Source organism: Anguilla rostrata, chromosome 12 (assembly GCF_018555375.3).
Source record: "Anguilla rostrata isolate EN2019 chromosome 12, ASM1855537v3, whole genome shotgun sequence".
Lineage (NCBI taxonomy): Eukaryota > Metazoa > Chordata > Actinopteri > Anguilliformes > Anguillidae > Anguilla > Anguilla rostrata.
In genome coordinates, this window is record NC_057944.1 from 23,018,918 (window position 1) to 23,037,140 (window position 18,223).

Sequence of the window (18,223 nt, forward strand, 5' to 3'; positions counted from 1 at the left end):
ATGCAGTTGAGTATGTAGGGCCTGGTCCTGACTTGAGGACTTCAAAGCCTATCTGAGATAAGTCTCTTTGGGTCTGACTTTTATAAGGGAGGCCACGTCATTAAAAAATATATAAAATTAAAAAAACTAGGAACATGCTGATTGGATTCTGGAGGAATACAGTATATACAGTTAATTAGGAACTGGCTAAAAAAAATGTGGTGACATTTAAATATTTATTCAAAGATGTGTGGTATTTTAATTTGTCATCATGTTACTCATTTAAACATAAAACTATAAATTGTCATAAAATGGCATTGGTCAAATCAATTTCTTCAATATTGCATGTAAAACCATTGTTGTCCACTTGGGAAAAATCCACCGAGCTGTAATTCCAATAAATTTTTCCTATTTATTCCACCTTTTCTTGCAAGCAAATGCTGTATAGATAGTACTAGATAAAAAGTGCAGTATGTTCCCAGCCATGATTCAGGTAACTCAAAAATCCAATGGGATGCAGTTTATTTTCATTAAGATTCTACACCAAAAGTGCATCTATCATATCTCCAGGTAGTGCACAGGGAAAAAGCACTTAACTTGAGTTAAGTGTGGCATATCTAAAGCCTGGGTGGGCCCTAAATATTTTGCTTCTCATGATTTCATATTTTATTTCGCACATTTAACGCCCAAGGCTGATAAGTTTTGCACTAAATATCTACAATCTACAATGCTACTGTCTGTTTAGTTGTGGAACTTGTTGTTATCCCAGTCAATTGCACTTGCTGCTGTGCGCTTCAATGGCAGTGGAAGTTGCACTAGATAAACAAATCAGTTTTAGAAAAAAGAAAAAAAAGCAGTTAAAATTTGTTTTCTGTTGGGATTGAGATCGGGTTTGACAAGTGTGTACCAGTAGGGGGCCATTGACTGAACAAAGGATGGCTGAGGGTTGAATTAAGGTTTTTGGCCAAAGGGGGGGCGAGGGCTACAATAACAGTGTAGGGTGTAACTATGGTGTTACACGTCACCTTTGACAACTTTCATTAAGCTGAGTGGAATCACAACTGGTGAAATTAAAGCTGAGCGTGGAAAAATACGGAGGGGTTGAAGCTTCCACCTTGTTTCAGTGATGAAAGGGGATACCTGACACTTAGACGAGGCCCCATCTCCACAAATTAGAGTGACACAGGCATCAGCAACCTGCAAAACAGCAGGTTATTTGTTTCACTCTCAACATTTTTTTTACCCTCTCCCCTGTTGGAACCCCTTCAGCTGAGCTACCATGTGAAACACACAGTTGACGTACCACTCAAACAGAAATCCTGTCCCTTCTCAGCATGCAGAGCTGACAGCCTGGATACAGTGATGGCAGAACAGCATCGGAGAGCCGTCACATTCCAGTGGTGTGGCTTTCAGATGAGTGCACTCGGCTTCTCTCTCTATCTCGCTTTCTCTCTCTGTGAAGGAGGGGCAACCCCACAAACCTTCATTATCCAGTGTTCAGAGGGGAGACGCAGACAGAGGGAGGGAGAAAATTAATAAAACTTGACGGATGCCTTGCCCAACACCCACCCCTCCTCAATTTGCTGGGTCTCAAGACGCACCAAAAGCTTTGCAAAATGAAGGGCCAAGCAAAAAATCAGTGTGTAGATGCAGTGAGAGGAATTCACAATTACCTCTAGTCCAGGGGGTCTGTTTTCTCTATCTCTGTTCACTGTGACAAGCAGGGACCTTTCATGGAAAGAATGGCTTGGCCTTTTGATTAAATACAACAGTTCACATATCTGGCTTTTTTGAGTATTTTTATACATCTGTCAGCAGCTGCCCCAGAAGATTAACTTGAGTTTTCCTGCTCTGGCTGCACAGTGGGTCTCTGCCCATCGTGGATGCTGGCTGACTGTGTTCATTTATTAGAATTTATGATTCCCTCTATGCGTGCTGGCATGGCTGACACAGGACCAGCACAGCCTGTCATCTTGCGAGGTAAGACCGGGGACATAAAGCCATGGTGAACAGTGTATTGCTTTGAGGAAGCAGTGCTCATTCTACCTGCTACAGCAGGCAGGACCATTAAGAGAAAGTGTAATGAATAGGAGCAACATGGTTCTGTAATTACAGTGGGCATTTCCCTCCAATCCAAAGTCCCAGCAGAAAAAAAATAATAATTTCAACAATTTCAGCTGAAAAGCAAAACGAATTAAATTAATTTTTAAATTAAATGCACATACTGTCTGTATCTAATATTTTGAAGGGTTTATTTGATTAAGGATTCTTTACAACATTTTATGAATTATAATTTATTTGCTCTAAAGCATACTGTAGGTGTACTATTGTGCATGTTGAACAACAGAGCAGCAATCCATTAAAATATTTCATTTCAAGAATTATAATATATCCCAGTGATCAAAAGTCAGAATCTAGACATTTCGAGGAGATCTAGGTTGAGAGATATTTTAACATGAACAGATGAGGTTAACCTCAATATAGCTCAGGTTGGCTATGTCCTAGTAGGCTAGAAAACATTCACTTCTCAAGCAAATGTAGCCGGTTTTACACCTGAACATGTAAACATGTTCACTGATTTTATACCAACTATTCTACACAAAAATATTCACTGGGATATTCTGTGCAACTCTAATATAACAAACTCACCACATCAAACAGCAGACAGACACATATCATTCAAAAATTAATTGCATCCATGTCAACATATTACATTAACTAAGCCTTCAAAACATCTTTAAAATATTGCTGTCTCACCACACACTACTTGAAATCTAGCTGCTGGTAAGAAGGAAACACACACCACCTAGTGGCCAATAAATAAAATTCGGAGTTAAATTATATTTTGCATTCTCATAATATAATTCATGGGTCTTCAAAAGGAATGATTTTAAAGCAGCTATTTCTCAATGGTTAACATTAATCAAAAGGTTGTCATAAATCCTGAACGAGTGAAATCTTGTGCTTATAGCAATTACTTTGAATTCAGGGGAAGTCAATAAATCTAATTTGTTTCATGCAGTATCCTTCACCCTAAGACTTGTCACATTAGCAATTTCTGGTTTGTGAAATTGCTTTGCAGCAGATGAATTAATACTGTCCTAATAATCAAACGAGCCCAGATATTCTTCTGCCAGCATGTCCTTATCTGGACTTCCGGGCAGGCTTTGTGCTGGTTTGTTCAGAAATGTGTGTTATCTCAATGATGTTTGACAATTGTTAGGAAGTAAATATGGTCACCAGGCATCACAGAATATAGCAGCCATTTTCAAATGTATAAATGAATCACAAACTGCTGTGATTAATTTATGCAGTAATCATACCGCATCCATACCATCAGTTATGGTATATATGGATCTTCTAACCTTCATTTTATCAAGAAAGCATAACAGTCTATTGACCCTTATTCTTGGACTACAATGAACACACTTGATACAGCTCATAATCTCCAATATAGCATGTTACATCACTCATCACTGTGGTCCTGAATTCCAAGCTCTTGGACTATATGACTGTTCCTTGTTTCTTACAATACCCACGGTGATGACAAAAACAAAAAAGCTTCAAAATGATAAATTCTCTGCTTCAGTTGTGAATAGACAAAAACGTTTTTATGATTTTAAAAACGGTGCAATCACCTGCGTATACCAAATGTTTCAGTTGTAGAACTTGGCTGGATAACATTTTCAATAAAAGTTTGGCCAAAACAGTTTGAAATAGGGAATGTATAGTTTATTAATTACAATAAAAATGTTTTCTTACTTCAAATATTTATAATTACCACTTATTGGAGAGCACAACTTGCTTTCACTGACATTTTCGCTGACTGTGCAACTTATTAATGCTCCTCCTCTTCACCATAACAACACTTGAGACCTCAGGCCAGCTCTTATGTGGATTGCATTATATATCTCTGTAGGGTCCTTTAGAATTTCCTGGGGTTGTCAATTGTCTTGTGCCTGTAGCCTTTTTACACGTGTCTCCCAAGCCTCTGTACTTGCGACTTCCTTTTCCGATTACCTGAAATCTCATTGGCCTGCCATATCCTCCTGTAGTACTCAGTTTTTTTTCTCCGCCAGTCTCACCATGTATCTCAGCTTACATTTCAGAAGATTTCAGAAGATGCAGCTAGATGCAGATAGATTAAGATTGAAATGCTTCACATTGCCCCATATTGAAATGCAAGACCTCTCCCTCAGCCTAGATGTTGTAGGAGAGCTTAGAGTACCTCTAATCCAAGAAGCCTAGATTATCAGATCTGCTTCCCTTTCCATGACTGGCTGAGCCAGGTCTGCATATTCTTTTGATGCAAAACAAAGAATCCGCCTCTTTCCTCACCACCTGCTCTATGCAGCTTCTAGTCCATGCTCTGGTACTCTCGCGTTGCAACATAGATGTCAATGCTTTTTGACAAGGAAATAATTCATACTTGCATATCACATTTTATCCAGTGGCTATAAGAGGGGGGAGGGTTTGGAAATGAAACACAAACAGGAGATTATGTTGAATTTTATAGTTATTTATGTGTACATTTTCTTAAGAGCAGGGAACTCAAATCCTGGAGGGCCATTGTGTCTACTAGTTCTTGATGTGTTCCACAACTTAAGTCAGTGATCGGCTATAGAGTCTGCACACCTTGTTTTCAAGGCCTGAATTGGCTGCTGATCGAAAGGAAATCACAAAAAGAGGCACAAACTGCAGCCCTCCAGGAAATGCTTTTCCCTTGCTTCAGAGAAACATATGCATGGTAATGAAAAATATATATTTGAAGCATATATCTTGATGTGCATCTTGCTGTTGCATTGATGAGCTTCTCATGTGTTACACTCTCTTTACAATCAGCACAAACCTGTTCCTTCTCAGAAAGCTGTGCTACTTCACTTCAGTGCTATTGGTTTGGCCTTTAATCCCAGTTCCATCCTTTTCATTATGACAGTTGTTAGAGAGAAGCTTTAGCGTAAACTGTAATGACAGTTATCTTATTTTTAGACGGACGCACACCCATGTGGAACTCAGGAATACCATATACAGTTACAGCTATGACAAGATAAAAACCTGACAGACTTGGTCGTGTTCAGCTACCCTTCTGAAGCATTTCCTTAGAGAACACAGTGAACGTCTTTGAATCTTTTCAACTGTGTGGCCAATATATTTTAAGGAGTATTCATTTTGTATAGCTAACTTTGTGTTGTAGTTGTACCTGCATTTTGATATCACATACCTCTTATAGTGCTATGATGGATATTTTCCATACAGAGAAGAGGTGAATTTCTCCAGTTGTTTGATATCTATGACTTTCCCAAACATATATACCTTGGCCAAAGCACCTAGTCATGTTTCCACCATGTGCCTGCTATTTTAGGTGCTGTTTAAAATAGCCTTTAGCCAAGAGTGCACCTCCGCTATTACTACGTAGACCATGGCTGGTCTCTCTGTTGGTTTGGTTTGTAAGGTGGAGGCGAATGCTACTGGAGCATTTTCTTAGTATTTTATCAACATTACCCATATCAAAACAACAGGATGGCTTCAGAGGGGACCTCTCTGAAGGGTTTCTCAGCAACTCTAAGCAGGTGATAAAATGACCATCTGTCATTAATGCTGTATTTATCCATGTTGTAATTGTACAAGTAAAGATGAAAAAGAGTTCTTGAGATTGGAATGAAACGCAACAAGTAAAATTATGGTTGAACATAAACTTTAACTGCATGTCTTTTGATGTTTTAAAATATATGACCTGAAGAATCTTTTACAGAGTACAGCAATTTAAAGTCTACTTGCAGGATAGTGATTCATCCAGTTGATAGATAACTTCCATAACAAAACATTAAACTGCTTTGTATGATGTAGTTGTTCCAGCCCTCAGGAACATGGAACGATTATAAAATGTGTATGCAGATATTTTTTGTTTGACACAGATGCTTTACTCAACACTGAAATGCCATGCCATCATCTGACTGTGTATGAACTGTTGCTTTCTATAGTCTGCCAAGACCCAGCAATTCATTGTTGTCCCATGTAGGGGACATGAGTCTCTGGTCTTAATCTCAAGAACCATATATTCTTCTATGCTGAATCTCCACAACGGACATTCATTAAAAATAAATTCATATGTTTAAAAATATTTTTATCGCAACATGTTTTTGTCACCCAAAGAGCTACATTAACTTTTTTCTGCCGGGTCTGAGGAGGATATGTACCCTCCTCACCTCTTATAAAGATAGGGGTGAGGAGAGTTGTCGTTTCTGCATAACCTGATCTCACTGTGATCTCCTGGTCAGGTTGGAGAAGAGGCTAGAGGTGGTAAAGAGTAAGTTTGAAGAGCTGGATGAGGCAGCTATATCACTCACAGAGCGCCTGGAGCAGCACAAACAGATGCTCGCCCTTCAGGCCCATCAGGACCAGGTGTGGGTGTCTCTGCTGGAGGACAAGTAAGATTCCCCAAATCAATGACCTGAGCTGTGGGTTTGCATTAAAACATATCACTGTCAGAACAACACGGGTCCTCCATATCATGAGGAAAAATTGAGAAATCAGCACATGTTCCAGGGCATTTATTTGTCATACCAGACTGCACTTATATTTCTTCAAAAAAAAAAAAGAAAAAGAAACGCCATATTTGCTTGCTTCAAAATAGATAGCTACATAAGTCTAAGTCAGGCAGATATGAAGCCACATTCCAATGTTCCAATATACCTTTCTCCTGTATTCACAAACCACACCTCATTGATCTTCCACTGCTTTTCAAATGCAGGTTCACCACCGAAGAGACCAACCTCTTCTTCACCTACGTGGCAGACACACTGGATTGCTGCCGTTCCCATGTTGTGAAGAAACTTCCAGATCTGGCTCCCAGTCTGCCTACTACAGCATGCATTCTGCGGAGGAAAATCAAGAATCGGCGAATCAACGTGGCATGGGAGTCCGCCCTCAGAGACTTGGGGCTAGAGAACTCAGACGTCAAGGCCTTGTGTGCCTTCTTTGTGACACATGGGTACCAGGCAGAATACTTCAGCCCAGCTCAGAGGCAGAACCTAGCGGAGAATGTGGACACCCTCATTAGGAAAGTGGTGCGAAACCAGGTGCTGAGGGACAGCTTGTTGAGGGCTGTGCAGGTGGTGGAGAAGGGGAAGGCTGGGACGCTTGTGCTCACCATAGAAGAAGAGCATAAACCAGCCTCCTCCATAAAAGAACATTTCTCAAATCAAGTGACCCAATGACTGATAGCACAGACGGTCACTGGTTAGTGGTGACCTCAGCCGAAAGTTTAAACTGCTCAGGCAAAGTTTCACTACAGTGTAGTATAATGGTAGGGATCGTAACCCAAATGCTACAGGCTCGATTCCCATGTAGGACACTGCCATTGTACCCATGGCAAGGTATCTAACCCAAATTGCTTGAGTATGAATCCAATTGTGTAAATGGATATGTAGACATGCAAAATTGTGTATGTCTCTCTGGGTATGAGAGTATGATAAATGCAAGTAATGTACTGTTAAAATACATTTAAGTTATGCTAAATGCTAAACCATTCATAAAATTCTTGATTAATAAATTGTTGGATGCATTGTGGAATACAGCTCTGAAAACTTTGAGGACTGGAACACGCATCGGGTATAAAAATTAAAAAGGCAAAGGATGTCAAAATCCCCTTCAAATGACTCTGGTCACGAATATCCAACGTGTGTGCTTTTGGATTCTCAAACTGTAATGTTTAGATCTCTCAAACATTATTGCTTAGTGGAAAGGTAATACTGATGATGCATGTCTAGTGTAAGGAAGCGTTCCAGGGTCTTAGGAATCTATTTCTGTTACATCCAAGACGAAGCTGAACAATCATCAGTGACAGTGCTTGACAATTCCCCCACACAACATGACTTCTTACATTCTTCAACTGAAAATGGGAACGAACCGGATTTTTAGCAGTTCAGGAAGGGAAGACAGAGTGGTGTACAAGATTTCTCACCAATCAATTACCCACTTTAACTAAATAATTGTGCAAGATAACAGCCGAGTCACCTATTACAAATAGTTACCTTTCACTGGAGTACTAAACTAGCAATTTAGAACTTAAAGTGCCAATCGTTAATTTTTTATATTAGCTTAAAATGTGATGCCTGGCATATTTGTAGCGATATGATTTGAATGTGTTTGTGTTCTGAAATTTCTCCTCAATATGCTATTTACCACCATTGATGGTGTCGGGTGCGACAATCCCTTAGGCACTCCTCTTTCTCCAAAATAGGCTATTAAATTAAAGGCTAAGCATTAAAACTAATTTTAATTGGTAAATAGGTTGCATATGTTTTAACAGCTCCCAGTTTAGGTCGTGCTAGATAGATAGCCTAGGTGTGTCAAGTCCCTTACTAGAAACAACACAGGTAGCATTGCTAAATAAAATTGCTAATCCGATAAATTGATTTTAAATGGGATGGAAAAGAATCATAATTTTGCATTTATTTATTTATTTATTTATTTTTATTTTTTTTATTATACATCCGTGTGACTTTTCCGTACAACCTGGAAACATTTTGTATAAATGGCCGGTTAGCTCAGTTGGTTAGAGCGTGGTGCTAATAACGCCAAGGTCGCGGGTTCGATCCCCGTACGGGCCACTGAACTTTTAAACTTACCTTGCTGTGATCTGTTCGACCTGAGTAGAGCCCCTGCTGCAGAATTTGCAGTTGTTGAACTATGACCCAGAAACGGTTTTAATTAATTAATTTATTTATTTATTTATTTATTTATGCAAGCACGATTATAATCGAGTGTAGTGCTTGAGGCTACATCAATAAACAGCAGTCGCATACAGTCTTTTGCTACAAAGTCGTCTCAGTAAATCACAGAAAAGATTACGATGGAAATGTCTAAAGGTACCACAGCAAAATAAAGCTATATGACCTCGTGGCGCAACGGTAGCGCGTCTGACTCCAGATCAGAAGGTTGCGTGTTCAAATCACGTCGGGGTCAGTCCCTTTTCGTGCCAAACCAAGCAGTCGCAGGCCAACACTGCCCGTCCAAAACTGGTTACCCTTAGCCATTTAAAAAAAGTAATGCTTGTATACCGGTCGATTCAAACTTTACAAAGCTCTTTCTATCTGGTGATTGGATGCTCTCAATCACAGAATACTGTTGTGACCAACCCGCTGTCTCCGGTCTATTTTGGCAGTGGCCGAACGTAATGCGATTTATCGTCACTATGATACAATATTACAGTGTTAGAGGCTAGCTTACAGATAACGGAAAAATGTATTGCGTTGGTGGTATAGTGGTTAGCATAGCTGCCTTCCAAGCAGTTGACCCGGGTTCGATTCCCGGCCAACGCAGTAATACCTTCCTTTTTCAAATTCTGCTGCCATTTATACTAGGGTAGCTACCCACATGGCCCAATCGGATTTTTTGCTCCGACAACCCCCACCAGCAAATGCCAGCAATAAAAAGCCCCCCCCCCCCCAACTCCACAGTCAAAGCAGTCTAGAACCGGGACTGAGTACCCAAATTATAATTATTTTAAATAACTGTGACAGGTAAGTGGTGGACCTAATATTCACATTAAAACTCTTTTCTGTGTACTCACGTACAAGTAATTAATGCAATTATTTGTCCGAGTAGGGGCGGGTCAGTTTGTAGATGGTGTGTGGATGCTCCGATTTGCACCGCCCCTTCAAAGCTCTGTCCGAAGTCAGAGAGCGCACGCTGTCAGAAGCAGCTGATCGTTAACGTGAAAGGGCAGTTCAGAGCTAGCCTACCTCACCACCTTGCTACCTATCAACAATGGCATCTGAAGAGCTGGCCAAGAAATTGCAGCGCAGGTTAGCCACGGAGCAGTCAGCACCTCCGGACCTGTGTGTAGTAGATAATCGGACAAAAACGAGTCAGGGAGAGGAGCATGAAAAAACAGCAGTTATAAATGGCAGTGCTACATCAGAACTGACAGCAAAACTCTCAAGAAGACTGGATATTAACGAGGGCAACACAGAGCCGAAGCAGACGAAGGTTTTTAACCCTTACACAGAATTTAAAGAATTTTCGAGGAAACAGATCAAAGATATGGAGAAAATGTTTAAACGGTAAGGAGTATGTCGTGCAGGTGTGTGATTAAGAAACTGGGTTGCGCTTGATTTATTTGATTGTGCCGCAGCTGGGTCTCGTTGGAGCGTTTCTGTAGAATTAACTGAAACCTGGAGATTTTTCAATGAAGGAAATCTGAGAATCTTGCCACATACGGGGATTTATTTATCTAATTGCATCTAATGATGTATTGTTTAGCCTCCTCAGAGATTAAGCTGTGTGTATTTGACACACGCGCGTTTAATACAGCCATGCCATACTTATTTTACCTACCGGTACATGCAGTTCTTCAAGTGCTCTGTAATGTGGTCAGCTATAATTTATCTCAGTCTCATCTCAAAGCCTCTTGCAGAAGCTTTAACTTGGTGGGTGCAGACTGAGTTTTTCTGAGCCATTGCCCCATTAACTAGAGTAGACTGTGTGTTTTTCAACTGGGCTTCTGTATGTACATCATCAGTGCCAGCCCAATGTTCACTGAACTGTGCTAGTTTCCCTTTTTATATCTAGGACAAGGGACACTTTCTCAAATCCTATCTCCCTGTTACAGGCGCTCTGTTTGTGTTCCCCGCTTCTCTATGTGTGACAATGGCACCTTTGTCCTGTAGGCTAGCCGGCAGAGAGGGGTGACCAGGCCGTATCACTCTCTCTCATCTGTCCTGGGAGAGCCATTCATGTCTTTTGGTGTTGTTTTTCTTGCTACTCTTACTCCCCATGCACCTTTTCACCCCATGCAACATAAAGAAAGGGGCCGTCTAAGTTAGGAAAATGGGTCATTCCCAAGTACCCCTGGAAGAGAGCGGGGGGGGAAAGCCATTCCTTTATCAGAAACTGCTGTTGTAATTCTGTGGCTACCCTGTTGCGCAGCTCACGGCATGATACCACACTGGGGTGTCTGCTATCTAGTGCATTTTCACACTTGCACTAAAACTCACAATTATGCATGCACGCACAAACACATTGATTAAGAGCGGCTGCCCCAGATTCCAGATCCTATTACAGTGAAAATTATGTCTCTCCTCCCCATCTCATCATCCACTTTTGTAACCCCCCACCTCCTCTTCTCTCAGGAGACATCAGCCCCACTTTCTGACTTTGAGAACCCTACTGGCACTGGGCCCCACACTCCGGCAGGCTCTGGCTGATTTGCCTCTCGTGCGCTATAGGCTATTTGTTGCCGGTGGCACCCTCCTGCCATATGTTGCCCTTGTAACATACTTCAGTGGACAGAGTGTGTGTGCCTAGGGGGGTTAAAAAAAAAGACCAAGCAGTTTTTAAAAAAAATCAATCCTTTATATATGTGTAAATTGCTCTCTTCAAAAGTACATATTCAGGTTCACCACAACTTATTTCCGTCTGATTTTGGTCACCATTTGGCCAGTACGGTTGGTGGCAGCAAAACACAGTCTTACACAGAAATGGTATCCTTCATTTTGTTTATGAGCGTCGTGCACAATCTTTGCCCATGTTCCTGAAACGAGCAGCTGAGTTGGGGACGAGGTGAGGATCAGAGAATGCATTCCTCCGCGCTGTGACAGGCCTGCTGTGGGAGGAACTCTGAATCAATGCGCATTCATCTGTGGCCCTCTGTGGCACAGCCACGCTGACGGGGCCAAGCTGTGGGCGAACTGCGGTGCTGGAATGCGCCAGCCGTGCCTACGGCTGCCCACCGCGTGTACCACCTCACCTCTCTTGCGGACTCTTTTTGTCTTACTCACTTGGTTTCCACTGATTCCACAGGCATGGGCACCACCAGGGATTTTGGGCCCCATGAAAAGATCTCACATTGGGCCCCACCACTCCTGAAAATGCTATGTTCTAATATTTTTTGAGGGCCCGTGTCAGTCAGGGCCCTTGGAATTGACCTAACTTTGCCTCCCATACCTGCAAGAAAACACAGAAATACACTAGTAATGGGAATATATCAGGAATTAGAACAAAAAAATTGATATGGATATAGATTTCCACCCTTCCCAAAGGAAAAGACAAGCAAGCAAATAAACTTGTTAAAATGGGTTTGGCTGAACTGAATGAGGACAGAGGACTCTGACATATTAGGATGATTGTAGTCTGTAGATTAATTGTGGAGCTGTGTGTTGACAGACAGTTATGTCCTGCAGTTGTTGTCAGCAGTTGCTGTACAGCTCAGCATTGATGGGCAATCAGCTGTCCTGGCCAAGCATATGACTGAATGAACAGAACCCAGCTGTCTGTTGCAGGGGGTAGGGTTAGGGCAGCAGAAGTTTTGGGGGTGTTCTCGGGATCTGGTTCAGTGAGCTCAGAGCAGATTTCACAGGAACCTGTTCATGTAAAGTTAAGGGAATGGGGGTACAGAGATAAATTGATCTCAGAGTTTTGGAAGTGGTGTAAAAAGGAGGCAAGGGAGAGAAAAGGGGTTAGGAAAATCAATGCAAGACAGGCCGGATTATGTTTATCTGATATGCTGGGTGGGTAAGAATGTTAGAATACTGAAATTGTTCTCCAGCCCCCAGCTGCTCTGAGCACACTGGCTCACACCCCCACCCATCCAGGAACAGTGCCCTACTAACAGCTGTGTGAAAGGAGCTATTAATACCCTTCATCACAAACAGTAACTCTGGGTCCGTCTTGCATGCTCCAGCCTGCTTCTGCCCCTCTGGCCCCCTTTACACACCATATTCAGTGTTTTCCCAGAGAGGCATACTAGTGTTGTGCCAGGACTGATAATTGTCAACACTGCTCTCTATAGCCTGTTGTCCCCTGAATTGTGCCTGTGACTCATTTATTTATGAAGCCCCCTATAGTGTACACTGTATTTCTCCATTTTAAAAGTCAGTGTTCACTAAAGCGTGTATAGGAGATTCACAAAGATACAGGAACCCTTAAGTAAGGCTAAATAAAAACTAGGACAGTTCTTGACCTATTGGAAGGTCTTGTGGCTGCATTATTTCTAGTGGCAGTGTGTCGCTTAGGTGCTGAAATCCAGGCCATATGCCTAATGTCTGCTGGTGGCCTATGACTTATCACAGTTGTCACCCTCTGCAGTCTTGGGGACAGCATACCTTCCACAATACTCTACTTCCCCACTGCCTGGTTCTCCACAACATAAAGAAAGGATCTGGTCATTTTCCCCTCTCTAGGAATTACAGAATGAATGGGTGAATTAACTGCATTTATTGAGGGTGGATCTGACTGCAAGGACCACTAATGTGTAGCATTGACCTGGGCAATCCATGATGGAAATTTGACTCACAGAAGTGAAAAAATGGGTTTGTTTCAGATGGGGAATTTTTAGGGTGGTCTTACCTTGATAAAATCTCACTCATTTGTGTCATTGTGACTGGAAATAGAAAGTAATGTTGTATTAATCGGAGACTCTGCCCTGCCCTTTGGAACAGTGGCACTCAGTGTATTATAACCCTGTGGATAGCATCTAGTGTGAAGTGGATCTCTGCCAGCAGCTGGCTGGACTAGGCACCCAGCTCATTGTATATCAGGACCTGAGGGACCAGAAAGCTTGCTGATAGCATCAGGGTTTGCCCTTAGCTGATTAGCACAAAATGGTATTCACTTCCAAAAATAAATATAAGACATTTAAGAGACTGAATAGCTGGCAGTGCAAAGTAAATCTGGTCAGGCATGATTTGTTAGCACTAAGAATGAGTACTGTGTTATTGACTGGAAAAAAATTTTGTGCTCCACCGCCTCCCCCCCCCCCTTTCCATGTCCAGGTATGATTCTGGGAAGGATGGCTTTATTGACCTGATGGAGCTGAAGATGATGATGGAGAAGTTGGGTGCTCCACAGACGCACCTGGGCCTGAAGAGCATGATCAAGGAGGTGGATGAGGACTTTGATGGCAAACTCAGCTTCAGAGAGGTGACTTTTTAAAGAACTGGCTTAGTTAACATTTACTTTTCCTATATCCAAAGACCAATTATGGCAAACAAGAAACAACAAGGGTACTGTTGGGCCTGTGGGTGTCGCGAGTGCATTAGGAAGTCTGTCCAAACATGCAGAGCCAGTCACGTGCACTGGGACATGAAGTAAAGCCACAGCTTTCTATTCTAGTTAGGATTCCTCTTATAGCCACACTTGGGCCTTTCATTTGGCACTCTGTTGTGCCCTGCTTGCCTACTTTTAGCCCATAAGTAGAAGTCGTTTGTTTATTAAAATGCCTTCAGGAGGTGTGTCTCATTATTACTGGATATAGTGTGGGAATTCTGACAATGCTGTGAGACAACATGGCAGTGTGGTGGTGGCTGGACAGAAGACCAAGATAAGCTGGTCAACAGGTGCCATCTGTCTCTCTTTTTTGTGCATGCCAAACACTTTCTCTCCTCTAGAAAGGGTGACAGGTGACAGGCAACTGTAGCTTGACAGAAACACACATAATTTCCCTGCTGCTTGAACCCAGTCCCTGCCTCCCTTTCTACAAATAGAAATCACCACATGTTAAATAGAGGATAAGGAGGGGTACAAATAAGGGCTTTTGAGAAGATTCTATTGGGATGTGGCAACACAAGTTCTTTATGACATTTAAAGGAACCTCACCTTCTGGTGTTAGCTTATGGCTGGAAGGCCATAAACTTGTTGTTGATTTTTTTTACTGCTAAGTGATGTTAGGTCCAAAACCTTGGACAAGGAACAGTGTCTCTCTCCAAGGCTATTCTCACTTGTGACAGCACCTTATATTTGACTATGCCCCCTGCAGTTTTTGCTCATTTTCCGGAGGGCCGCAGCAGGTGAGTTGCAAGAGGAGAGTGGCCTGTTGATGCTGGCACGGCTGTCTGAGATCGATGTGTCCACTGAGGGTGTGCTGGGAGCTCGGGACTTCTTTGAGGCCAAGGTATGTGGCATAGAGACTGTTTACATAGGTTTCTCTAGGCCATTATTCATTACATTTGCACAGTAAATGCTGAATGATTTACGTTTATGCACAGATTGTACTGTGCAAGTTTGTGTGCTTTGCATTCTAACAATATGAGGAAAGATAAGAAGAAATGTAGTTATATTAGATTATATGTCTGGATAGCCAAGGGATACAATGCTTATATGTTTCTTTGCCATTGATATTTTTCCAGCTCAGATTTTTGCTTAGAGTTTGCTCAGAGATGCAATGCCCTCTTGTGGTTACATTGAACACAATATACATCTAAAACTTTAAGTGGCCAAAGTAAGAGATTTCTTTTCTAATTTGGAATGCACAATTTGAGAGTTCATAGTTCTCTAAGCAAACTCCCTGTTAATTCAGGGGTGCATTGGCCTGATTGATGAGAGGGAGTTGGAGCGTGATGAAAAACGGGCATCTCTCCAGCTGAAATCCTTCCCATGACGCTATGGCAAATTATTTGCTGCCATGTTGGGCTGTGGGCCTCAGCTAATAGGTCCAGAGTCAATATCTGGCTGTAGGGCCCATCTACACATTAGAAGAGTGCCTTAACAGGATGTCAAACATTTAAACTATCAATATTTTGTTTGCTTAAGGAACAATTTTCTTATGCATACAGTATTTTAGGAGCATTTCTCAATTTCCAAAAATGTTCACACTGCAGCCTGTTCCTTATAGGTGCAGGCTTTAGCGGTGGGCAGCAGGTTTGAGGCAGAGATCCGGGAGGAGCAAGAGGAAAGAAAGCGACAGGAGCTGGAGAGAAAGCAGCGCCGTGCAGCTTTCAAAGAACTGCAGTCCACTTTCTGTCCCTGAGCGCCTGCCCAGCATGACCCCTGCCCCTCCCAAAAAGTGTGACCTGCTTACCCCTGCATCCAGTTGACAGGACCATGGCCCTAGTGCCTGGTTCCTTCAGACTGACGTGAAAATGTCTGCACCCAAAATGACCTCTGAAACACTGTAGGCTGGGAAGGAGTGAGGTGTGGGCAGCCATCACCTCGCTTAACATATTAATATGTATTGTTCTCATGTGGCATAAACATTGTAGCAACAGTACCATGTTGCCCCAAATCACTGCAGCAATATTATAGATTAGTGTTAAGTGATCCACTTGCCAAAGTACTTGTTTGAGTTCCTGTGAAATATTAGCCTCTCAATACAATAAACATTCTGTTTATCAGCTAATTGGCAGCTCTTTAGTAAATACTGCTCATATGCGGCAGTGAAAATGCTCTTGCATTGACATAAAATAAATGTAAAAGAAACATGTCATGCCAAATTTTGAACAGGTATTACATTTAGTTTGAAATAACTGATCATATATTATTGTATTGTGAATTCACTATAGAAATACTGTGTATTTGGGTAACTGAACACAAGTTAGATTTGGTTGATGGGAGCACATTTGTGATGTTTGATATTCCTAAAATTGCAGAAAGAGCACTGGTTTTTACAAAAGTTATAGTTGCAAAATAATTATTTTAATTGTATAGATTTTTGTTTGAAGGGTTTTCATTGTGAAACATTGTGTTGTCACAAATAGGGGTATTTGTCTACTATATAAACATTGACATATACCAGTGGTTCCAAACCCTGTTCCTGGTGATCTACAATCCTGTAAGTTTTCACTCAACCCTTATTTGGCACACCTGATTCTACTAATGTTGAATGAAGTGTGCTTTTTTAGGATTGGAGTGAAAACCTACAGGATGGTATATCTCCAGGAACAAGGTTGGGAACCACTGATATATGATATATACTGATATATATGATATATAGATGAATGCCTGTGTCAGATTTAAAATATTGTACAAGTTCAGTTGCTGTTCTTGGTATTCAATATGATAATATTGTGTAATTAATGTTTTTATTAGCTCCTGGTAAAAGTAATGTGCAGTCACAATGGCGTATTAATTTTAATGTTTGTCTAGAATTGAAATAATTCAAATTATGTATTTTCATAAATAAAATGCAATCATAATTGTGTAATGTTTTTATTCTGACATTTCTATTGTTGTCAAAAGCAAACTGCTGTTTTGTTAATACAATAAACACTGAAATTTCATATGTCAAAAGCGCTTTCCCTTCTCATACAAATATGTCATAATCTGTTAATGAAATTCTTAATCCCAAACTTTAGTACACCTTTTAATTATCCTTGAGAAATGTTCTTTTTCAAGATTTGCATGAACACAATGTGTGTGCTACTATCCAAGCTGAAAGGATAAATACACTATGATGCTGCTTTTGGACTGAAGACTTAATCCCAAAGTCTGCCTTCATCCAATTAAATTGTTTTGGAAAAAATGTTTTCAAAACATTTGTAGAAATTTCAAAATGAAGCAAAATTTAGAATTAAGTGGAAGTGGAAAACCTGTTGCTCTGCAGATGGCAAAGATTTGAAAGGAATAATTGACATGGATTTTGAGGTCTGTTTTCCCAGTTCTTATACCTGAAATGCATCCTAATAATGAATGAAATCACTACTTGATATATGAAGGGTTTTGTATGTTCCCATTATCATTGGAAACGGCTACAACTAGGAACATACTGCACCATGGTGAATCTAGAATACTGTCAAATTGTAATTTTGAGCTATTGCCAAGCGTGCCTCCAGACAAAAGCTGTAACATTTATCTACCATACTAGGCATGATGTAGAACCTACAACCATGCTCAATGATAAACTATAAACGCATCTATAATTGATAAATGTCCCAGATATAGGGTGAATAATGGAGTACGCAATGTGATTAGGAATTTCAAGCAACTACAATATTGTCAAATATTACTGCCAAACACATTTTCACATTTTCAAATGCATTTGGTGTCTGTACCAGGTGCATGCTATGACCGATGACAAAGAAAAGTATTTAATTTGCATCCATGGCCTTTGACAAATAAGTATCATTTCCAGTCTTCAAACATTAGAGCAAGTGCAATAATTTGCTCAACCTGCTTTACTGGGTGTGGCCAGGGAGCAGTATCAAGTCTACACATACATCCTAGCCAGGGACGTGCGGAGGGGGTGGCTACAGTGGCTTGAGCTGCTGCCCCTTTGTCCTCCTTGGCTGTCCCTCTGGACCAAATAAATTATTATTATTATTATTATTATTATTATTATTATTATTATTATTATTATTATTAATAAAATAATAATGATAATAACAATGCATTTTTCATCCAGGTACATGATGCGCACAAGTATGTGTGTGTATGTGTGTGTGAGTGCATGTGTGAGAGAGTTAGTTTTCATACAATGTCATGATGTAATGTGCCGACGCCCAGGGGTGTTGGGGCTTTTTCTTGGTTT

At 41.0% G+C, this 18,223-nt stretch overlaps 2 protein-coding genes and 3 non-coding genes across 5 annotated transcripts; all 5 read left to right on the forward strand.

The window, feature by feature from the left end:
* Positions 1–5,368: 5,368 nt before the first annotated feature.
* On the forward strand, positions 5,369–7,483 carry LOC135236504 (single-pass membrane and coiled-coil domain-containing protein 1-like). Its single transcript, XM_064302932.1, has 3 exons — positions 5,369–5,549; positions 6,258–6,407; positions 6,731–7,483. Exons 1-3 carry the CDS (start codon positions 5,500–5,502, stop codon positions 7,194–7,196), a joined length of 666 nt encoding a protein of 221 aa, XP_064159002.1. The 5' UTR covers positions 5,369–5,499; the 3' UTR covers positions 7,197–7,483.
* Positions 7,484–8,517: 1,034 nt separating this feature from the next.
* trnai-aau (transfer RNA isoleucine (anticodon AAU)) lies at positions 8,518–8,591 on the forward strand. Its single transcript has one exon. It is a non-coding gene; the product is annotated as a tRNA-Ile (tRNA).
* Positions 8,592–8,874: 283 nt separating this feature from the next.
* trnaw-cca (transfer RNA tryptophan (anticodon CCA)) lies at positions 8,875–8,946 on the forward strand. The gene has a single exon. It is a non-coding gene; the product is annotated as a tRNA-Trp (tRNA).
* A 284-nt stretch (positions 8,947–9,230) lies between these two features.
* trnag-ucc (transfer RNA glycine (anticodon UCC)) lies at positions 9,231–9,302 on the forward strand. The gene has a single exon. It is a non-coding gene; the product is annotated as a tRNA-Gly (tRNA).
* A 331-nt stretch (positions 9,303–9,633) lies between these two features.
* On the forward strand, positions 9,634–16,900 carry efhd1 (EF-hand domain family, member D1). Its single transcript, XM_064302533.1, has 4 exons — positions 9,634–10,046; positions 13,755–13,902; positions 14,738–14,872; positions 15,593–16,900. Exons 1-4 carry the CDS (start codon positions 9,751–9,753, stop codon positions 15,725–15,727), a joined length of 714 nt encoding a protein of 237 aa, XP_064158603.1. The 5' UTR covers positions 9,634–9,750; the 3' UTR covers positions 15,728–16,900.
* The last annotated feature ends 1,323 nt before the right edge of the window (positions 16,901–18,223 follow it).